Source organism: Scyliorhinus torazame, chromosome 10, assembly GCF_047496885.1.
Source record: "Scyliorhinus torazame isolate Kashiwa2021f chromosome 10, sScyTor2.1, whole genome shotgun sequence".
Lineage (NCBI taxonomy): Eukaryota > Metazoa > Chordata > Chondrichthyes > Carcharhiniformes > Scyliorhinidae > Scyliorhinus > Scyliorhinus torazame.
Window position 1 is genome coordinate 173,979,021 of NC_092716.1, and position 24,056 is coordinate 174,003,076.

The 24,056-nt window shown below is 50.1% G+C and overlaps 1 protein-coding gene across 2 annotated transcripts in view; it reads left to right on the forward strand.

Moving 5' to 3' along the window:
- Positions 1–24,056, forward strand: part of LOC140431052 (anoctamin-9-like) — a 368,406-nt gene that overhangs the window by 122,474 nt on the left and 221,876 nt on the right. For both annotated transcript variants that reach the window (XM_072518965.1, XM_072518966.1), the window contains exons 8-9: positions 12,221–12,309; positions 20,361–20,495. In XM_072518965.1, coding sequence (XP_072375066.1) covers positions 12,221–12,309; positions 20,361–20,495 — 224 coding nt within the window. The remainder of the gene's footprint in view (positions 1–12,220; positions 12,310–20,360; positions 20,496–24,056) is intronic.

The window sequence follows — 24,056 nt, forward strand, 5'->3', positions numbered from 1 at the left end:
AAAGAAGAAAATACAGTCATGAGGTTACATCGGCACATGGCCATTCCTCAATTTGTCAGTTCTGCCACAGTCCTTCTGCTTTCGCAAACTCCTCCGCTGCTTCCGCCGTTCCAAAATAAAAGTCCCTGAGCTTGTAAGTCACCCTCAGCTTCGCTGGATATACAATGCCGCACCGCACCTTGCTAATGTACAGTGCCCTCTTCACCCGGTTGAAGGCAGCCCGCCTCCTTGCTAGCTCCACCGTAAAGTCCTGGTATACATGTATACCAGCTCCAGCCCACTGCACCACCCACTTCTGCTTGGCCCAGCTCAGGACCTTCTCCTTCACCCTGTACCTACAGAAGCACAGAGTCACTGCCCTTGGCGGCTCACTCGCCTTTGGTACAGGCCTCACGACCGATGAGCCCGATCCAGTTCATATCGGGAGGGGTCCTCCCCCTCCCCCAGTAGTTTTGCCAGCATCGCGGCAAAGTACTCAGTCGGCTTCGGTCCTTCAACTCCTTCGGGCAGCCCCACAATCCTCAAATTCTGTCGCCTGGATCTGTTTTCCAGGTCTTCCATTTTTCCTCGCAGATCCTTGTGAGTATCCATCACCTTCCGCATCTCTTTCCCCATCGAGGCCAGTTGATCACCGTGCTGCAATAACGTCTCCTCCACTTCCTTCAGCGCCTCCCCTTGCTCTCGCACCTCCGCCACTGCGCTCGCCACCTCCGTCCTCACCGGGGAAACCGCCTCCTCCACCAGCACACTCAAAACCTCCTTCATCTCCTTCCTCACCGTCTCCATGCATTTCGCAATCTGCGCCAACTGCTTTTCAAATTCCGCAGCCATCACCTTAGTTATTTCTTCAGCCGCAAGCAGTGCGGCCTTCCCTGGTGCTCCAGCCTCCATTTTTCCTGGTGACCCCGCGGTGACCTTTCCACTCACCGACGGACCTCCAGCTGTTTTTTTTCTGGCCGTTTTCTTGCTCACCCTCGACATTTTTCTTTGTTCCTTTTTTCCTCCTGTGTCTCCACTGTGCCTCCTCCGTGCCTTCTCCCTGCTTCTGCCGCCTCCGTGGACCCTGGGACCGGGCTTAAAGCCCCGAAAATGCTGTTGCCGACCGGGAGCCCGCCATTGTGCGGCCGCCTCCCGCCTCCGTCACTGGAAGTCCGAATAAGGTATCCTTATCAATAAACTGAACTCCTGTCAAAACCAGGAGCCTATCCATGTTGCTCATTCTAGCACAGTCAAGTAATTTCATGGCCAACACAGACTGTGTAAATTCCAGGTTGTGTTTCTGCAGCCTTTTATATAGTCTGCCAAATTCCATTATATAGTCTTCCATGGAGATATCCTCCATTTTCTGGAACTTATCAAAATCCGACCATGCTTCATACGCACTTAACAAGTCATCTTTCTTATAAATCTTATCCATATAATGTAATAAAGTCTCCAGACCTTCTTCTGAGTCTAACTCTTCCAATTCCAGCTCAGAAAGCACTTTGTTTCGGATTTTACTGCCATGTGGTAGAGAAAGAGCCAATGCCATACCTTGTTTTCTCTTTCCCAAAGCAGTTCCCTTAGTCCACATAACTATTGCACTTCTCCATTGGTCGTACGATTCCCTTTCAGAAAATAAGGGAGGATAGTCATATCCAGCCATCTTTATCCTCGGTTCAGCCATATATCCCTTTTTCTTTTTCTTTTCTCACTCACTCCTTGGTTTGATCTGGAAAAGTTGTATCTTTCAACCCTTCACATTTACACAGCAACCATCCTCTGCTCCCAATTGTTTGACGTTTTAGTTGCTGTGATATGAAGAGTCTAAAATTCTGTTCCTTTTTCACAAACACACTTTTGTTTCATTCCAACAGCCTTTGCACAAAACTCTAACTACACATCACCTGACAGAGGCCACCTGAAGCCCCTTTACATATCAGTGTCAATTAATGGATACTTAACATAAATGAGACAACTAATTGCAATGTCTCTTAACCCATTACTTAACACTGGAAGAACCCACTCATCCTCGCCTGGATCATATGTACCCTGTGCACCACCTTAAACTGAATCAAGCTCGTCCTCGCGCAAGAGGAAGTTGAATTCACCCTACGCATCGTCTCGCACCATGGTCCCTTGCCTTTAACCCCCAATTTCACCTCACTTTTGTTCTTGATCCTCACCACTTGCATCCTCCCTGCTCCCCCAACCACCTGTATATGTCCCAATCCTACCCTCTCCTGACTCATCCGGGAGCATTAGCTGCTCCAATAGCGTGTACTCTGGCAACCAGGGAAATGTCCTTCACTCCTTTCGTGCAAAGTGGCTTGCCTTCTCCCCATATTCATATTGCACCCCCTCACCCTCCGTCGCTGTCTCGCTTGTCACTCCCGTTGTCAACCTATCGAAATGTTCCTGTAACCTCTTCCTTTCCACCAACAGCTCTTCAGTGGGGGCCTTCGTGTACCTCCTATCCACCTTGACTATCTCGTCCAAAAATGGTCCATGCTCCTTCCTTCTCCCCCTGTCCCTGTGCGCCTTGAACGAGGTAACCTCCCCTCGGACCATCGCCTTCAATGTCTCCCAGTGCATGGCTGCTGACACCTCCCTGTTCTGATTAGTCTCCACGTAATCCCCAATCACCGACCTCACCTTTCCACAAAACCCCTTATCTGCCAAAAGACCCAGATCTAGCCTCCATCCGGCCTCTGCACCTGCCCCGCGCTAAGCCTCACTTGCAGCCAATGCGACGCATGATCAGATATCACAATCCCCGCATACTCCGTCCCTGCCACTCCCAACAACACCGCTCGACTCACCACAAAGAAACCAATTCTCGGATGACTTCCGGGTGCAGCTATGCAGAGCTAGGTCGCATATTCGGCAGCTCCCGCTTGGAACGGACTTTTGGGCTCTTTTGCAGGGCCCCCACGGCATTTGTTTGACATTTCCCGGTGTGGCAAGAGGACTGCAACACTCCCCTGACGGTGTCCCCCAGGAGTGTTGTGTCTTTTGGCTGCCAGGCCCGGCAGAAGCAGTGGAAGATTTGGCTGCAACAGGATAAACAGGGCCCCTTCCAGCATGCAAGCGGGGGAAGGGCAAGCTTAAAGCTGCAAACTGACCTGAGGACCTTTATCAAAAGTGAATTCTAACAGCAGAGGGAACAACTGTGAAAAGATCTCACCAGGGCCACTGAAGAAGGGGGACGAGGCTTCCGGTGGCGGCCATGGAGGAGTAGGTCACGCATTCGGCAGCTCCCGTCTGGAGCCGACTCTCAGACCTTTTTCAGGAGTTTCCACGGACATTTTGGGGCAGATTGGTGAAGCGAACACTGCTAAAAGGATTCCCTCTCGAGACTTTTGGGCTCTTTTCAGGGCCCCCAAGGGCACTTTTTCGACGTTTCCCGGTGTGGGAAGGAGTTAATAATAGATCCCTGTCAGTATATGGCTTTAACTAGGAGCGGGGTGACAAAAAAGGTGGTGGTGGACCAGAAGAAGGGAGGGAAGAAGGACAAAATGGCGGCGGGCAGAGACCAGGCAGCATGGAGGCAGTGGGTGGAGGAGCAACAGGTGGGTATCCAGCGCTGCCTCAGAGAGATTAAAAAGGACCTGCTAGAGCCGATGAAGGCTTCTATCGATAAGCTGCTGGAGACACAGACGGCCCAGGGGGTGGCGATCCGAGAGGCTCAACAAAAGATATCTGACACTGAGGACGAGATCTTAGTCCTGGCGGTAAAGGTGGAGGCGCACGAGGCGCTCCACAAGAAATGGCAGGAGCGGTTCGAGGAGATGGAGAATCGGTCGAGGCAGAAGCATCTGCGGATTCTGGGCCTCCCGGAGGGGCTGGAGGGGCTGGACGTGGGGGCCTATGTGGTCACCATGTTAAACTCGCTGATGGGAGCGGGGTCCTTCCAGGGGGCCCTGGAGCTGGAAGGGGCCCATAGAGTGTTGGCGAGGAGGCCCAAGGCTAACGAGCCTCCGCGGGCGGTGCTGGTGCGGTTCCATCGGTTCGTCGATCGGGAGTGTGTGCTCAGGTGGGCCAAGAAGGAGAGGAGCAGCAGGTGGGAGAATGCGGAGGTTCGGATATATCAGGACTGGAGTGCGGAGGTGGCGAAGAGGAGGGCCGGGTACAATCGAGCGAAGGCGGTGCTGCACAGGAAGGGGGTGAAGTTTGGCATGTTGCAGCCGGCGCGACTATGGGTTACCTACAAGGACCGGCACCATTATTTTGAGTCTCCGGAGGAGACGTGGGCCTTTGTTCAGGCCGAGAAGCTGGACACAGACTGAGGGCCGGGATGGGCGATTGGGGGCTGCGGTGGATATGTTATGCCTATTTTTGGTTCGGGGGGGGGGGGCCTTTGCATTGTTTTGGGTTTCTTTTTCTCTGTGTTTTTCTCTTTCGGGTTGGGGAGGGTGGATGGGGCGGGTTGGGCACTGTTTTGGTTGGTGGCGGGGCCTGGTAGGTGGAGAGCGCGGGATTTTTTTCCCGTGCCGAAGCCTGGGGGGGGGGGGGGGGTGGGCGGGACCGGGGTGGGGAAGCAAGGATTGTTTCCCGCGCTTAGAACGGAGGGGGGAGAGCCTGTGAATGGGGAGAGGAGGGTGTGCCACACAATGGGAGGAGTCGAAGGGGAGGCGGGAGTGGCCAGGGTCAGCAGGAGTCAGCTGACTTGGGGAAGTGCATTGGGGGGAGTAAACCAGCTAGGATGGGTCCTAGCCGGGGGGGGGGGGGGGGGGGGGGGGGGGGGGGGAGGTGGGGGGGGGGGGGGGGGAATCGATTTGCTGCTGCTAAGATCAAGGAGGAGCTGGAGCGAGTGGGGTGGGTCAAGACGGGGGTATGCCGCTGTGGGGAACGGGCCGGGTGTGGGGTGCGGGCGCGTGGCTGGCCAAGGAGGGGTCATGGCTAGTCGGCGGGGGAGGGGGGCGGGTAGCCCCCTAATCCGGCTGATAACCTGGAATGTAAGGGGACTGAATGGGCCGGTTAAGCGGGCCCGCGTGTTCGCGCACCTGAAGGGGCTCAAGGCGGATGTGGTTATGCTCCAGGAGACACACCTGAAGGTGGCAGACCAGGTAAGACTGAGGAAAGGGTGGGTAGGTCAGGTGTTTCACTTGGGGCTAGATGCCAAAAATCGAGGGGTGGCGATCTTGGTGGGAAAGAAGGTGTTATTCGAGGCGTCGAGCATTGTGGCAGATGATGGCGGTAGGTACATAATGGGAAGTGGTAAGTTGCAGGGAGAGAGGGTGGTACTGGTCAATGTGTATGCTCCGAACTGGGACGATGCGGGTTTTATGCGGCGTATGTTGAGTCGGATCCCAGACTTGGAAGTGGGGGGCCTGATAATGGGGGGAGACTTTAACACTGTGTTGGATCCTGCACTGGATCGCTCCAGGTCTAGGACGGGTAGGAAGCCGGCGGCGGCTAGAGTGTTGAGGGGATTTATGGACCAAATGGGAGGGGTGGACCCTTGGAGATTTGCACGGCCAGGGGCTAGAGAATTTTCATTCGTCTCACATGTCCATATGGCTTATTCTCGAATCGACTTTTTCATTTTGAGTAGGGCGCTGATAGCGAGAGTAGAGGATACCGAGTATTCGGCAATAGCCATTTCGGACCACGCCCCGCATTGGGTGGACTTGGAGATGGGGGAGGAGAGGGACCAGCGCCCGCTGTGGCGCTTGGAGGTGGGGCTGTTGGCGGACGAGGAGGTGAGCGAGCGGGTCCGAGGAAGTATAGAGAGGTACTTGGAGACCAATGACAACGGGGAGGTCCGAGTGGGGATGGTATGGGAGGCACTGAAGGCGGTGGTGAGGGGAGAGCTGATCTCCATCAGGGCCCACAAGGAGCGGAGGGAGCGGGGGGAGAGGGAGAGGCTGGTGGGGGAGATGGTGAGGGTAGACAGGAGGTATGCGGAAGAACCTGAGGAAGGATTGTTGAGGAAGAGGCGCAGCCTCCAGGCCGCATTCCACCTGGTGACCACCAGGAAGGCGGAGGTGCAGTGGAGGAAGGCCCAGGGGGCGGTCTACGAGTATGGGGAAAACGCAAGCCGGATGCTGGCGCATCAGCTTCGGAAGCAGGACGCAGCTAGGGAGATCGGGGGAGTTAAGGACAGGGGAGGGAGCGTGGTGCGGAATGGGGTTGGCATCAATGGGGTCTTCAGGGACTTCTACGAGGAATTGTACCGATCCGAGCCCCCACGGGAGGAGGGAGGGATGGGCCGTTTCCTGGACCAATTGAGGTTTCCAAAGGTGGACGAGGGACTGGTGGCGGTACTGGGGGCCCCGATTGGGCTGGAGGAGCTGATCAAAGGGATCGGAAGCATGTAGGCGGGGAAGGCACCGGGGCCGGACGGTTACCCGGTCGAATTCTATTAAAAATATATGGACCTGTTGGGCCCGCTGTTAGTTAGTTGCTAAATGTAGATGCCAAGGTGCTGGCGAAGGTCTTAGCCACGAGGATTGAGGATTGTGTGCCGCAGATCATCCATGAAGACCAGATGGGGTTTGTGAAGGGGAGACAGTTGAACGCGAATGTGCGGAGGCTTTTGAACGTTATCATGATGCCGGCGAGGGAGGGGGAGGCGGAGATAGTGGTGGCGATTGGCGCTGAGAAAGCCTTCGGTAGGGTAGATTGGGGGTACCTGTGGGAGGTGCTGAAGAGATTCGGGTTTGGGGAGGGTTTGTCAGGTGGGTTAGGCTGTTGTATGAGGTCCCGATGGCGAGTGTGGCCACAAATAGGAAGAGGTCCGAGTACTTTCAGTTGCACCGAGGGACGAGACAGGGGTGTCCCCTGTCCCCTGTCCCCGCTGCTCTTCGCACTGACGATTGAACCCCTGGCTATGGCACTGAGAGAGTCGAGGAACTGGAGGGGGTTGGTGCAGGGTGGGGAGCAGCATAGGGTGTCGCTTTATGCGGACGACCTGCTGCTGTATGTGGCGGACCCGGTGGGAGGAATGCCAGAGGTAATGAGGATCCTCAGGGAGTTCGGGGACTTTTCGGGGTACAAGCTCAATATGGGGAAGAGCGAGCTGTTCGTAGTTCAGCTAGGGGACCAGGAGAGGGGGATTGGCGAGGAGGGGGCGAAAAGGGCGGAGAGGAGTTTCAGATATTTGGGGGTCCAGGTGGCCAGGAGCTAGGGGGCCCTGCATAGGCTTAACTTTACAAGGCTGGTGGAGCAAATGGAGGAGGAGTTCAAGAGGTGGGACGCGTTGCCGCTGTCCCTGGCGGGTAGGGTGCAGTCAATCAAAATGACGGTGCTCCCAAGGTTTTTGTTCCTGTTCCAGTGCCTCCCCGTGTTTATCCCGAAGGCTTTTTTCAGGCGGGTTAACAGGAGTATAATGGGGTTTGTGTGGGCGCGAGGGACTCCGAGGGTGAGAAGGGTGTTCCTGGAGCGGAGTAGAGATAGGGGGGGGCTGGCGCTGCCCAACCTCTGTGGGTACTACTGGGCCGCCAATGCGACAATGGTGCGCAAGTGGGTGATGGAGGGGGAGGGGGCTGCATGGAAGAGGCTGGAGACGGCGTCCTGTGTGGGTACGAGTCTGGGGGCGCTGGCAACGGCACCGCTGCCACTCCCTCCAAGGAGGTATACCACGAGCCCGGTGGTGGTGGCGGCCCTCAAAACCTGGGGGCAGTGGAGGCGGCATAGGGGGGAAGTTAGGGCCTCGGCGTGGACCCCATTACGGGGGAACCACCGGTTCGCCCCAGGAAGAACAGGTGGAGGGTTTTCGGGGTGGCACAGGGCAGGCATACAAAAGTTGGGGGACCTGTTTGTGGACGGGAAGTTCGCGAGCTTGGGTGAGCTGGAGGAGAAGTACGGGCTCCCCCCGGGGTACTTACAGGTAAGCGCGTTTGCCAGACGGCAGGTGGTGGAATTCCCACGGCTACTGCCACACACAGTACAGGACAGGGTGCTCTCGGGGGGGGTGGGTGGGAGTGGGGAAGATCTCGGAAACTTACCAGGTGATGCAGGAGGAGGAGGAGGCCTCGGTGGTGGAGTTGAAAGGTAAGTGGGAGGTGGAGTTGGGAGAGGAGATCGAAGAGGGGACGTGGGCAGATGCCCTAGGGAGGGTGAACTCTTCCTCTTCATGCGCGAGGCTCAGCCTCATACAGTTTAAGATGCTGCACAGGGCACACATGACCGGGACAAGGATGAGCAGGTTCTTTGAGGGTGAGGACAAGTGTGTTAGGTGCTCAGGGAGCCCAGCAAATCACACCCATATGTTCTGGGCATCCCCAGCGCTGGAGGAATTTTGGAAGGGCATAGCGAGGACGGTGTCGAGGGTGGTAGGATCCAGGGTCAAACCGGGCTGGGGGCTCGCAATATTTGGGGTGGCAGAGGAACCGGGAGTGCAGGAGGCGAAAGAGGCCGGAATTCTGGCCTTTGCGTCCCTGGTAGCCCGGTGAAGGATTCTCCTTCAGTGGAAAGATACGAGGCCCCCAAGCGTGGAATCCTGGATCAGCGATATGGCAGGGTTCATTAAATTGGAGAGGGTGAAATTCGCCTTGAGAGGGTCGGTACAAGGATTCTTTAGGCGGTTGCAACCGTTCTTAGACTTTCTGGCAGAACGCTAGACATTGGTCAATGGCAGCAGCAGCTCGGGGGGGGGGGGGGGGGCGGGGGTTTACTTTATTTTTGTTTATGTTATTTACACTGGAAGGGTCTGAGGGGGTGTATACATCTGCTGTCTTAAGTCGGGGTGTTAATGTTAATTTATTATTTAGGTATGGGGGGAGGGGTTTGGGGGGTTGCATTTTTAGATTGTGTTTTTTACTTAACCCTGTTGGGTTCTTTTTTCTTTCTCATTTTGTTATTGATATTTTATGAAAACCTTTAATAAAAATTATTTTTTAAAAGAGAAACCAATTCTCGAGTACACCTTATTCACTTGTGAAAAGAAGGAGTACACCCTCCTGCCCCCCGCCCCCCCCCCCCCCCCTACCCCCCACGGGTTCTTAGACCTCCACGGATCAACCACTCCAATACGCTCCATAAACCCTCCCAACTCCTTCACCATCCTCAACTTTCTCATTGACAGGTTCTTTGAGGAGGTGGAGGATAGGTGTGGGCGCTGTGCAGGGGGTCCTGTGAACCATGCCCATATGTTTTGGACATGTCCGTGGCTGAGGGGTTTCTGCAGAGGTTTTCTGACGTCACATCAGAGCTATTACAAATGAGGGTAGTTTCGGGTCCTGAGGTGGCGGACGACCCGGGAGCCCAGGGGGCGAGAGAGGCCGACATCCTGGTCTTTGGAGGTGGTTGGGGAAGGTGGCACTGTTTGTGTAAGTCATGTTGGCTGGGGTTTGTGCCCAGGTGGGTTTGTTGGGTATATTATTATGGTTTTGTTTTTCTTGAAACTTGATGTTTCAAATTGTTAAAATTATGAATGCCTCAATAAAATATTTCCCCAAAAAAAACTTTACCATTGACTTACTAATCGACCTGTCCACCCTCAGTTCCATCACACAATTAAAATCTCCATCCATAATCAATTGGTGTGTATCCAGGTCCGGGATCGCTCCAAGGAAACCCCTCACAAACCCCACATCATCCCAATTCAGCGCATATATGTTGCCTAGCACCACCGATGTCCCCTTCAGCACCCCACTCAGTCTCACATACGTCCCTTCCGGGTCCCGCACTTCCTTGGATTCCACAAACCCCGTTCTTTTGTTGAACAAAATGGACACCCCCACGACTTTGAGTCAAACCCCGAGTGAAATACTTGTCTCACCCATCCCTTCCTCAGTCTAACCTGATAATTCACCCGGTGATATACCTACTTTAAAAGGATCACCTCCGCCTTCAAACTCCATAGGTGCGCAAAAACCCGAGACCTCTTATTCGGCCCGTTCAATCCATGGACATTCACTGTAACAATTTTTACTGGAGGCTTTTGCCTCCACTCCCCTCTACCATCCACCATCATTCCCCTCCGTCTCTGCCTCCTCTAATACCACCCTAAATCAGACCCACCCTCTACATCCATCACCACGCTCAGTCTCCAACTCTGCCACATCACAAACCCCCTCACCACCCCACCCATCTCCCCCTCTTCCTCCCCCCTCCACCTGGCCACCTCTTGCAGCTTCCTCCCCACCTCATCTCCAATCACCAGCATTCCCTGCCAGCGAGGCAGCTCTCGCTCGAAGGCCCCCCTACACACCCCTCCCCCCCCCCACCAGTCCCTCCCTAGCTTTCAAAAGTGACCCACAGTTTTGATGGGTACAGCATTCCAAACCAAATCTTCCTTCGGTATAACAGGCATCAGCCCTGACAAATCCAGCACGCCGCTTCGCCAGTTCCGCACCAATATCCTAATATATTCAGACATGATTCCCCTCCCATTCACAGTCTCGCTTCTCCCTGGCCCATCATAAAATCTTCTCCTACTCCGCAAATTTGTGCAACTGCACAATCACTGCCTGCGGTAGCTCCATTGGCCTCTGCCTTAAAGGCCCCTGGGCCCTGTCCACCTCTGGGGCCTTATCCAGCATCCCCTCCTCCACCAACCTTGGCAGCAACCTTGACACATATTTTGTGGCGCTCGTTCCCTCCACACCCTCCAGCAGACTCACAATTCGCAGTTTCTGCCGCCTGGACTGTTTTCCTGCTCCACCACCTTCACCCTCAACGGCATACGTCCCCCAGGACCCCTCCTCTGCCTCCAACGACACAATCCGATCGCTGTGGTCGGACACCACCTTCTCCACCTCTCGTATCGTCGCCCTTTGTACCTCAAGGCACTTCTCTACACGGTCCATCGATCCTCGCAGAGGTGCTACTGCTCCCTCAATGGCCTTTGACCAGTCACCATGCATCTCCTTCCTTTGCTATCGAGATTTGACTTTGATGAAGGCCATCAACTGTTCCATCTGGGGCTTTCCCACTGGTGACGACCCTTCCCCCTGCGTCATTCACATGGGTGCGGAGGGGGGGTTTGGGAATCGTGTCGGGGGGGTCAAGAAATTGGGATACCATTTAAAAATGGTGCCCCTATCTCCTCCTGGACTGAGGAGTTCTGGCGGGCGGAGCTCATCGGTGCAGGAAACTTGACTAAGTGCGGCCTCGCCGGGGCATTCCCCACTGAGGCCCAAGATTGCAACATAGTCCTGATAGAAAGCGTGGTATTTCTCGCCGCTGTGAGTGGCGGGAAACACCTGACTAACACGCTCGTCACAGGACTTTGTTGCAATTTTAATTGCGTCCCTTGTGTTTGAAGAAGGTATTCATTTGTACTGTTCGGGGCAGCATGGTTGTGTGCAGTGGTTAGCACTGCTGCCTCACAGCACCGAGGTCCCAGGTTCGATCCCCGCTCTGGGTCACTGTCCAAGTGGAGTTTCAACATTCTCCCCGTGTTTGCGTGGGTTTCGCTCCCACAACCCACAAGATGTGCAGGGTAGGTGGATTGGCCACGCTAAATTGCCCCTTAATTGGAAAAAATGAATTGGGTACACTAAATTTATCTTAAAAAAATTGTACTGTTCAGTCTCTGCTGGTTGCCATCGAACTTAGCAGTGAAGCCATCAATCAGTAGCTTGATGTTCTGGATAAGCCAAAATATTTTATACCAGTAAACCAGATGCCATTGGAGGAAACACTTGCTTGTGTAGCACAAGACGTTAATTTCCTGGGGGCAGGCATGCTGTTATCTGTGTGGCTTGCATCTTGTTCTTTGATGACATCAATGAGGAACACATGTGCACTGCAAAGGTGACAGTCCATGATGCTGCCTGCCCTGGGAAATCGAATTAATTCTGAGCAGCATTGCTATGCAAATTAATTTCTCTACCCCAGCTTCGCCCCCTCTCTCTCTGACTCTTGCCAATACATGCCCTGGTCTGTATTTGGTTATTCCTCCCTTCTCAGGCCAAGTTCGGAATGTGGAAATTTTACTTTACTCTCTTCTCTCTCTCTGTTTCTTTATTTTCCCTCTTGTTTGGCATCCGTTATTTTTTCCCTTCACCCGATATGACTCCCTTCACACTTTAGAAATGAAAGTTATTGTGATCTACAGGTTTTCAATCTGTTTTGAAAGGATATTGGCAGTCTGCACAGGCTGGGCATGCATGTGGGATCAACATAAAAATAAATGTTTCAGGCTGTAGATTTAACTGATTCCAGTAACCCATGCAAGTGAGATCACAAAAACATTTCAATTTTGTGTTTCTCTTCCTGAATGAATTGAGAAGTAATTTATTTTAGGAAAGGCACCAGCTGAAATTCTGATTTATTTGTGTATCTTTAGGATGGCATTTGCAAGAGAGAACGCAACTTGTGGACAGAATGGGCTGACTGGAGATGCCTATTTAAGGAGCAACCAATCAATGAAATAAGGTGATAGATTAATCTGGCACATTATACAGATCACACACAACTGCAAATAATTTGGCTGCTGTGAGCAATGGAAAATTGTAAATGTGGCAGTGGGATTGCTCTGAAGAGGCTGGAGGCGTGGCATCCCACTGACAGTACTATTCTGAACATCTGTAAGTAGAATACTTCCTTAATCTCCTAACCCAGGATTGTCCAACCTTTTCGTTCAGGGGGCCACATATGGATTTTTTTTTTGCACTCAAGGGGCCGATGATGAGCCGCTATTCAATGACCATTCAGGTAAATCGGGCGCCTCAACGGGGAAAGCATAGCCAAGGCTGCACTTAGGCCCGTTTTCTGCACTGAGGAGCTCCGCTCGCCAGAGCTCCTCCGTGCAGGGAGACATCGGAAGCCATTTTTAAATGGCGCCACGATCTCTCAACCATCTCAAGTGACCCCCGACCCCAACTCACCTATAAGGGAGTCCTCCCCCCCCCCCCCCCCACCCCCCTCTTCCCCCCTCCCCCAAGGTCCGGACCCCATCACATGAGAAATGCCAGCCTGCCACCTGGGCAGTGCCAGCCTAGCATCACCCAAGTGGCACTGTCAGGGTTCCAGGCTGGGACTGCCAGGGTGCCACACTGCCCAGAGGGCAAGCACCTGGGAGCCTCTGATCCCCTGGGAGACCACCACATGTGTCACTCCTTTTCCACTTAGGCCCCAAAATAAAACCGAGTCCCGTTAGATAGTGGGTGTTTCTTGACGTTGCAAATACCGGGAAACATCCAGCTACACCCGCTCAACACGGGACTCTGTTTTATTTCCGTTAGATGGTGCCTCTAAGATCTTTTTATTTTTCTTCCAAAAATAAGGTATTCAGTCCAGTTGAAGAAGTGTCCAAAACACTCATTATTTTTCAAGAATTTACTTAATACACTTGCATTAAAACTGAATCAAAGACTTAGATCAAAATAATACTAAAACGTGTCAGACTACAGCGAAAAGTCTAAGTTTTAACATAAGGAAAAGTAAAAGAAATTACTTCAAAGAAATAATTTCTATGGATGCTTCAAGAATTCTGTAAGGCTAGAATTCTCTTAATCAATCATATGGATTATATTCTTAAGGAAATCCTTGTCTATGGTTTAGGCCCTTATTTACTTTCATTGGTTCTAATTCTCAGCTGAGACCCCCCCCTGATTTGTTCAGAAAAGTGTCGATCACTTAACAGGTGATTGGTTAATTAGACATTAATCACTTCCTCCAAATTAAGCACAGTTCCCAAGGGCGGGATTCTCCACTCCCGCGCCTAAGTGGCCGCGCCGTCGTGAACGTCGTCGAGGTTCACGACGGCGCGAAATGGCCCCGACCCCGACCGATTCAGGCCCTGACAATGGGCTAGGATCAGGGCCGCGTCATCTACACGCGCCAGGCCTTGTCGCCCGCGTAAAGGCGGCGCCGCATAGATGACGTTGCCGGCGCCGCATAACTGCCGTCATCCGCGCATGCGTGGTTGCCGTCCTCTCTAAGTCCGCCCCACAAGAAGATGGCGGACGGATCTTGCGGGGCCGCGGAAGGAAGGAGGTCCTCCTTCAGAGAGGACGGCCCCACGATCGGTGGGCACCGATCGCGGGCCACCCCACATTTAAGGTATCCCCCGGTGCAGGATCCCCCCTCGCCCCCCCGCAGGCCGCCCCCCCAGCGTTTGCGCGCTGTTCCCGACGGCAGCGACCAGGTGCGAACGGCGCCGGGGGGAACCCGCCGTTTTGGCCTGGTTGCTCGGCCCATCCAGCCCTGAGAATAGAGGGGGTGCCGGAGAATTGCCATTTTGGGTGTCTCCGGCGATTCTCCGGTCTGCGGCCCGCGGAACTCGACCGGGCCGTACCCGCCGCTTGGGAGAATCGCGGGAGGGCGCCGGACCGGCGTCCCGGGAAATTTTGGCAGCCCAGGCGATTCTCCCAACCGGCGCAGGAGTGGCGAATCTCGGCCCATGTATTCAATCCCACGGTCAAAATGTTTGCGTCATGTCTCGCCTAGCCATACTATTGTTACTAGATTGTTGCAAATCTGTTAAATGTACTTTCGTGCTGCTTCTTTAGGCATATTTTACAGTACATCTTTTGAAACATTTGTCAGTGTCTATAGACAGTCATGGTCAGGGTTCAATAGTCCAGCCATTTTTTTATAATTCGTTCATGCTTTTGCAGTCTCTACTTTTTCAAGAACCATTTTATTTTCCAGTGTAGGTTTAGTTGATTTTCTTAAAGGACTCCCTAAATAATTGTTAAATCCAATGTTGCCCTCAGAGTCAGGGTGTTCACTCATGCATACACACTGTGAGTGGGTGCCTAGTATGTGCTGGTGTGGGGTCATGAGAGTGAGTGAGAAACCTGACGCTGGAGTAAGGCACAGCATGGAGAAACAAGCCTAATATTGAATGATCAGGCTCGCAGAATTTTTTTAAATGATGTCAATGAAGACTTCAGTGTTCAGTCCAGCAACATCCGCATCAAAGTGCCTTGGGTGCCGTCACATCCAGCTACATGTTGGAGTTTGGTCACGCCTGTCCTAACCCATGTCATTAATACTGGTTGAGAATTATGAAACCAGACTCAGAGCATCTAGATTGTGACTCATTGATCCCCAAGGGATCAAAGGAAGTAGAGTGACCATGCGTCTTTTTTGTATAATTTTTCAGAATAAAAGCATTACTGGCAAGATTTCTCAGGATTTATTGTTTAGTTGCTGTTGAGAAGATGGTGGTGGGCTACTTGAATTGCTAGAACTTATATGATGAAGGCATACCTCAGGCTTGGGCTGAAAGGTGACAAGTAATAAGGGAACCTCACACCTCCTTGTAGTATAAAGGTGTTTGGCATAGAAAGGGTTAATGGGGGATTGGAGAACAGCACCACCCACAGTTTGATGTAAAGGATTACATGACAAGAGCCTGAGCCAGTTGTATTGTGAGTCTTCAAGTATGCAGAGACCTGTGTAGAAGTAAGTATGGAGTTAACTCATTGTCTTGGATGTACCCAGTACATATATATGGTTGAGTTATCAGTAAATAATTAATATTCAACTTCTTTGTGAGACCTACTGACAAAACATATATTACCTTAAAACATCCCTCTAGGCATCCAATGGCATTTCCGCCATGAGGTGCCCTACCATAAGGATCAATAAGATCACTTTTGACCAAACTGAAGTGGAACAGCCACAGAATTCTGCTGGCTGAATGTTTTGTATAGAGTGGCTCACCTCCTAACTCCTCAAACACACTCCACCATCTGCAGGGAACAAGTCATGAGGGGTTGAAATACTCATTATTTGCCTGCATGAGTGAGGCTGCAACAATACTCATGAAGCTTAGCAACATCCAAGCCAAAGCAGTCTGCTTGATCGGTACTGACGCTAACTTTAACATTCGCTCCCTCCAAAGTTGAAATACTATGACTGCAGCATGTACCATCTAAAGCCTCCTCTGCACCAAAACTCACCAAGGCTTTTTCAGCAGCATCTTCGAAATCCATAACCTCTAACTCCTCAAAATATAACCCTAACATATAATCAACGTGACCTACAAATTTATCTTCAAATCACATGCACTTCTGACTAGGGATGAATTTTTAGAATGGGCATCACTGGCTAAGCCAGCATTTATTGCCTCTTTCTAATACTCATGAGGGGTTAGTAGTGAGCTGCTTTCGTGAATCGCTGCAGTCCATGTGGTGTAGGTACTCCGACAGTACCGTTCGGGAATTCCAAGATTTTGAGCCAGCAACAATGAAGGAACAGCAATATATTTCCAAATCAGGATGGCAAGTAGCTGAGAGGATAACTTCCAGATGGTGATGTTACCATGAGTCTGCTACTCTTATCGTTTTAGATGGTAATGGTTATGAGTTTGGAAGGTGCGATCTAAGGAGGCTTGGTGAGTTCCTGCAGTGCATCTTGTAGATGGTGCACACCTTGTCACTGTATGTCGGTGGTGGAGGGAGTGATGTTTGTGGATGGGGTGACAATCAAGCGGGTTGCTTTGTCCTGGATGGGATTAAGCTTCTGGGGTGTTGTTGGAGCTGCAATCATCCTTTTGGATGGTGCATGGGCTTTGTGAGTCAGGTGAGTTATTCTTCGCAGGATCCCTAGGATCTGACCTGCTCTTGTAGCCACAATATTTGTATGGCTAGCCCAATTCAGTTTCTGATCAATGGTATCCTCAGGATGCTGATTGTGGGAATTGAGCAATGGTAATGCCAGTAAATGTCAAGGGGTGATGGTTAGATTCTCTGTTAAGATGGTCATTGCCTGGCACTTAGTGGCGCAAAAATAACTTGCCACTTGTCAGCTCAAGCCTGGATATTGTCGAACTTTTGCTGCATTTAGACTTCTTCAGTGTCTGAGGGGTTGCAAATGGTGATGAACACCATGTAACCATCAGCAGCCATCTACACATCTGAGCTCATGATGGTCATCGATGAAGCAGCTGAAGGTGGTTGGACACTACCCTGAGGGACTCCTGCAGTGATGTACTGGAACTGAGATGATTAACCTCAAACAATCGCAACCATCTTACATTGTGCTAGGTACAACTCCAATCCCTGATTCCCATTGACTTCAGTTTTGCTTGTGTTCCTTGAAACCACACTAGGTCAATTGTTTCTTTGAGGTCCAGGGCATTCACTCTTATCTCACCTCTGCAGTTCAGCTCTTCTGTCCATGTTTGAACCAAGGCTGTAATTAGGTCAGGATCTGAGTGACCCTGGTGGAACTCAAACAAAGAGTCAGTTACAGCTCAGCAAGTACAACTTGATAGTGCTGTTGATGATCCCTCCATTTCTTTACTGATGACCAAGAATAGACTGATGGTGTAGTAATTGGCCAGATTGAATTTGACCTGTTTTTTGTGCACAGGATATACCTGGGCAAGTTTCCACATTGCTGGTAGATGGCAGAGTTGTAACTGTATTGGAGCAGCTTGCCTAGAGTTTTTTCAGGTTCTGGAGCACGTCTTCAGTTCTGTTGTCCAAATATCATCAGGGCCCATCGATGTTGCAGTATCCAGCATCTTCAACTGTTTCTTGACATCTGTGATGCTGGGGACTTCTGGAGGAGGTTGAGATGGGTCATCCCCCGGCACTTCAAATGGAAGATTGTTGCAAATGCTTCAGCGCTTTTTTTGGGCACTTGATGTGCTGGGCTTCTCCATCATTAATAAAGGGAATATTTGAGGAGCTTCCTCCTCTAATGAGTTGTTTAATTGCCCATCACCATTCACAATTGGATGTGGCACGACTGCAGATCTTACTTAGATTTGGTTATCATATACTGCTTATGTTGATTTACGTGCAAATAATGCTATGTTGAAGCTTTCCTAGATTTTTAGGTATGCCTGTTACTGCTCCTAGCATGTCCGACTGCACTTTTCATTGAACCAGGGTTGATCAGCTGGCTTGATAGTAATGGTAGAGTGGAGGATATGTCAGGCCAGGAGATTACAGATTGTGGTTGTATTCAATTCTGCTTTTGTTGATGGCCCACAGTGCCTCATGGTTGCCCAGTCTTGAGTTGCTAGTCTGTCCAAAGTCTATGTCATTTAGCATGATGGTAATGCCATGGCTGGTGTGGAGGATATCCTTAATGCACAGACAGGATTGTGTTTCTACAAGGGCCGTGTGATGGTCACTCCTGCCGATACTGTCATGGACAGATTCATCAGTGGCACGCAGGGTAGTGAGGATGAGGTCAAGGGTTTCTCCCTTTTGCTAGTTCCCTCACTACCTGCCACAGATCAAGCCGAGCAGCTCTGTCCCTTAGGGCTTGGCCCTTGGTGCTGCTACCGAGCCACTTTTGGTGATGGATATTGAAGCATATATTCGGTACCATTGTCACCGTCAGTGATTCCTCCAAGTGCTGCTCAACGTGGAGGAGTACTAAGTAGTCAGCTGGGGGAGGAGCGGTTGGAGGTGGGGAGAGGGCATCAGTAAGTGCAACAGGAAGCTTCCTTGCCTATTTGACCTGATACCATGGGACTTCATAGGGCCCAGAGTTGATGTTGAGATTCCCAGAGCAACTCCCTCCTGACTGTATACTACTGTGCCACCACCTCTGTTGTGACTGTTGTGCCAGTGGGACAGGACATTCCCAGGGATGGTGATGATCGTATCTGGGATATTATCTGTAAGGTACAAGAATGACTTTGTCAGGCTGTTGCTTGATTAGTCGGTGAGGCATCTCTCACAATTTTGGCACCATCACCCATAAGTTAATAAGGAGGGTCGACAGGACTTGCCATTGTTGTTTCCGGTGCCTAGGTCGATGCCAGGTGGTCCACCCGGTTTCATATTGCCAATTACTCATTGTTGCATAATCAAAATTCTAGAACTCCTTACTCAACAGCATTGTAGGAGTACTGTAACCGCATCAACTGCAGTGGTTCAAGAAGTTGGCTAATTACCAACTTGTTACGTGCATCTAGAGCTGAGCAAAAAATAGTGACCTTCCCAGCGGGGTCCACATCCAAACAGAAATTAATAATTATGGTATTGCTCCTATTCATAGCCAATTCTCCTGTTAATTTTACGTGTCTCATATATTTGTTTCATATTGTAATGGCAACAGAATGGCTGAAATTTACCAGCCCATTGGAGATGGAAAAGAATGTGAGTGGCCAATTTAAATAATTAAAATGCAGCTGACAGCCATTTTCTGGGGATTCTGGTATTTTGCATCCCCCTCACTGCATCCTAGGGAATTCACCAGCAACACGAAGGCAGCCTCCTAGAGCCTTTATGATGGAGGTCTTGGAAGCTAAGGAAGCTCCATGCCTTGGAGAAAGAACCCACAGTGGCAATGGCCGCTTCCGCTGATGGGGTTTCTCCTCCATTTACACAGAAATAAATATTTCTACTTGCTTCCAACAGTGCCCCAAAATGGTGGTATGCTCTCTTTCATCTTATAGCCTCAGCAGCGGCCACTCTATCAGTTGCTCTGCATGAGGCAGCAAAGTTGCCTACCCTTTGATTGGATAGCAGCTCAGAGAGGCCGCTCACTGTTCTTAAATGAGTAGCAGTCCTGGTGGTCGCCTTTGAATTGGTCATTGACAGAAAATTGCCGCTATGGTTCCATTGCCCTCCTGCTTGGGCTTGGGACTCCCAATGGCTTCCAACATTGGGATTAACTTCATGGCTGCAAAAAAACCAGCCATGTTTCTGTTATAAGAAACTTTTCATTCAAGTTTACATATCCCCATCTGCCCTTTTTCATTATCTTACATAAACCTACCTTTGTACTTTTCCCTAGATCCTTCTTGACCTCATTCACAGTCTACGAGGTTGTGGAGGCAAGATTGATTTTACCACCAATTTTATTCCAAACACGCATGGATATAACCTGCCTGGATCCTATTGACTGGAGACAATTGGTTACCCCATGCATCTTGGGGAATATGAGCTCCCCCAATGGGAGCGGGGGGAGGAGGTGGGACGGTCAATAGTAGTTGCAGCTGCATAAATAGAGCTGGTCAGTGTGGTACCGGCTAGAGAAGGAAGCAGTCGTGAACTACTGCCGCTGTGTATATATTGTTGTAAATGAAGCTACTTTCTGTTTGACTCTACAAACTTGTGCTGGATTGTTTGTGGCCCTCAGAAAAACGCAGATATCTGGCCTCAGGACATTGGTTCGTATTCCCTGGAAAAATAGTCTCCCTCATTCCAGTACTACCTCTCTGGCAGTACATGTGCCCTTAGTCTATGTAGTGCATTTGTTAAATTTAATACTCCAGGAACTGCAATCTCTAGCTGGTTAGCCACAAAAGATGGTGATATAGGGCTAATAAAGCTGAGAATTAGGTGTTTTAACATTCCTAGAAACAGATAATGAAAACATATTGCTCCACCTGTTATTAACCAAATATTTATTCAGTTTTTATTAAAATTAAAAGCTAACCAGCACACCATTAGTTGTTTCCAATGGAAGTCTGTTTCACATAATCTCTTTTAATATGTGAGCAGAAAAATAACTTGCAGGATCATGTTAATTTTAAGTGTTTTGCTTCATGTCTCTATTTGCAGGGAGTATTTTGGAGAGCGAATTGCCCTCTATTTTGCTTGGCTTGGCTGGTACACCATCATGCTGATTCCTGTTGCCATAAGTGGAGTCTTGGTGGTTCTGTATGGATTAATATACTTTGAAAGTAACCAAGTGAGGTACAGTACCTAATATGCGTTTCAATCGCAGTGCAAATGGAGTATTTACATCTCAGCTCTTAACATGCAATCCCACAAGATTTATAATCTCACCAGCTAAACTACATCCACAGAAACAAAAAAAATAAATGGTTTGAAGATTTGTAACAATTTTTGTTGTAATATTTACAATATTTGCTATGGCATGGATGTGCCTTATAGCAGGTTCATATGAATGGTTATCCCAGAGGCTGAGGCTGCAAATGCTCTGTGGTATTATCAGGTATTACAGTACCCAAGAGGCCGAAGACCATTGGTTAAACCTAGGAGTTTACCATTGGCTGTTGGTATGTAGCTCCGCCTTGACAGGCGGGGTATAAGAATCGGTGCCGTCCCAGCAGCCCTCACTTTCTGTACCGAAGCTGCTGGTGAACAGTTCTAGTCGATTACATTGATGCACGATCAATTACACTCAAAGACAAGGTTTGCCTTCAGTTGTGTTACAACCTCACCTTTGAGTGTAATTGATCGTGCATCATGCTCAAAGTCACAAACAGCAAAAATTGCTGAAACTTTATGTTGTAAGCTGACTGCACAAGCAGTTGTTGAAAAACCAGCTGGAAATGTTAGACCATAAGACATAGGACATAGAGCGGAAGTAAGGCCATTCGGCCCATCGAGTCCACTCCACCATTCAATCATGGCTGATTTCAACTCCATTTACCCGCTCTCTCTTCATAGCCCTTAATTCCTCGAGAAATCAAGAATTTATCAACTTCTGTCTTAAAGACACTCAACGTCCCAGCCTCCACCGCCCTCTGTGGCAATGAATTCCACAGACCCACCACTCTCTGGCTGAAGAAATTTCTCCTCATCTCTGTTCTAAAGTGACTCCCTTTTATTCTAAGGCTGTGCCCCCGGGTCTTAGTCTCCCCTGCTAATGGAAACAACTTCCCTACGTCCACCCTATCTAAGCCATTCATTATCTTGTAAGTTTCTATTAGATCTCCCCTCAACCTCCTAAACTCCAATGAATATAATCCCAGGATCCTCAGATGTTCATCGTATGTTAGGCCTACCATTCCTGGGATCATCCGTGTGAATCTCCGCTGGACCCGCTCCAGTGCCAGTATGTCCTTCCTGAGGTGTGGGGCCCAAAATTGCTCACAGTATTCTAAATGGGGCCTAACTAATGCTTTATAAAGCTTCAGAAGTACATCCCTGCTTTTATATTCCAAGCCTCTTGAGATAAATGACGACATTGCATTTGCTTTCTTAATTACGGACTCAACCTGCAAGTTTACCTTTAGAGAATCCTGGACTAGGACTCCCAAGTCCCTTTGCACTTCAGCATTATGAATTTTATCACCGTTTAGAAAATAGTCCATGCCTCTATTCTTTTTTCTAAAGTGCAAGACCTCGCACTTGCCCACGTTGAATTTCATCAGCCATTTCTTGGACCACTCTCCTAAACTGTCTAAATCTTTCTGCAGCATCCCCACCTCCTCCATACTACCTGCCCCTCCACCTATTTTTGTATCATCGGCAAACTTAGCCAGAATGCCCCCAGTCCCGTCATCTAGATCGTTAATATATAAAGAGAACAGCTGTGGCCCCAACACTGAAACCTGCGGGACACCACTCGTCACCGGTTGCCATTCCGAAAAAGAACCTTTTATCCCAACTCTCTGCCTTCTGCCTGACAGCCAATCGTCAATCCATGTTTAGTACCTTGCCCCGAATACCATGGGCCCTTATTTTACTCAGCAGTCTCCCGTGAGGCACCTTATCAAAGGCCTTTTGGAAGTCAAGATAGATAACATCCATTGGCTCTCCTTGGTCTAACCTATTTGCTATCTCTTCAAAGAACTCTAACAGGTTTGTCAGGCACGACCTCCCCTTACTAAATCCATGCTGACTTGTCCTAATCCGACCCTGCACTTCCAAGAATTTAGAAATCTCATCCTTAACAATGGATTCTTGAATCTTGCCAACAACTGAGGTTAGGCTAATTGGCCTATAATTTTCCATCTTTTTCCTTGTTACAACAGCGATTTTCCAATCTTCTGGGACTTTCCCTGACTCCAGTGACTTTTGAAAGATCATAACTAACGCCTCCACTATTTCTTCAGCTATCTCCTTTAGAACTCTAGGATGTAGCCCATCTGGGCCCGGAGATTAATCAATTTTTAGACCTCTTAGTTTCTCTAGCACTTTCTCCTTTGTGATGGCTACCGTATTCAACTCTGCCCCCTGACTCTCCTGAATTGTTGGGATATTACTCATGTCTTCTACTGTGAAGACTGATGCAAAGTACTTATTTAGTTCCTCAGCTATTTCCTTGTCTCCCATCACAAAATTACCAGCGTCATTTTGGAGTGGCCCAATGTCAACTTTTGCCTCCCGTTTGTTTTTAATGTATTTAAAGAAACTTTTACTATCATTCCTAATGTTACTGGCTAGCCTACCTTCATAATTGATCCTCTTTCCTTATTTCTCTCTTTGTTATCCTCTGTTTGTTTTTGTAGCCTTCCCAATCTTCTGACTTCCCACTACTCTTTGCCACATTATAGGCTTTCTCTTTTGCTTTGATGCATTCCCGAACTTCCTTTGTCAGCCATGGCTGCCTAATCCCCCCTCTGATAACCTTTCTTTTCTTTGGGATGAACCTCTGTACTGTGTCCTCAATTACTCCCAGAAACTCCTGCCATTGCTGTTCTACTGTCTTTCCCACTAGGCTCTGCTCCCAGTCGATTTTCGTCAGTTTCTCCCTCATGCCCCTGTAGTTACCTTTATTTAACTGTAACACCTTTGCATCTGATTGTACCTTCTTTCTTTCAAATTGCAGATTGAATTCTACCATATTACGATCACTGCCTCCTAAGTGTTCCCCCCCCCCCCCCCCCGAGCTGCTGCTGCCATTGACCAATGTCTATCGTTCTGCCAGAAAGTCTAAGAACGGTTGCCACCGCCTAAAGAACCCTTGTACCGACCCTCTCAAGGCGAATTTCACCCTCTCCAATTTAATCAATCCTGCCATATCGCTGATCCAGGATTCCACGCTTGGGGGCCTCGTATCTTTCCACTGAAGGAGAATCCTTCGCCGAGCTACCAGGGACGCAAAGGCCAGAATTCCGGCCTCTTTCGCCTCCTGCACTCCCGGCTCCTCTGCCACCCCAAATATTGCGAGCCCCCAGCCCGGTTTGACCCTGGATCCTACCACCCTCGACACCGTCCTCGCTACGCCCTTCCAAAATTCCTCCAGCGCTGGGCATGCCCAGAACATATGGGTGTGATTTGCTGGGCTCCCTGAGCACCTAACACACCTGTCCTCACCCCCAAAGAACCTGCTCATCCTTGTCCCGGTCATGTGTGCCCTGTGCAGCACCTTAAACCGTATGAGGCTGAGCCTCGCGCATGAAGAGGAAGAGTTCACCCTCCCTAGGGCATCTGCCCATGTCCCCTCTTCGATCTCCTCTCCCAACTCCTCCTCCCACTTACCTTTCAACTCCACCACCGAGGCCTCCTCCTCCTCCTGCATCACCTGGTAAGTTTCCGAGATCTTCCCCCCCCCCCCCCCCC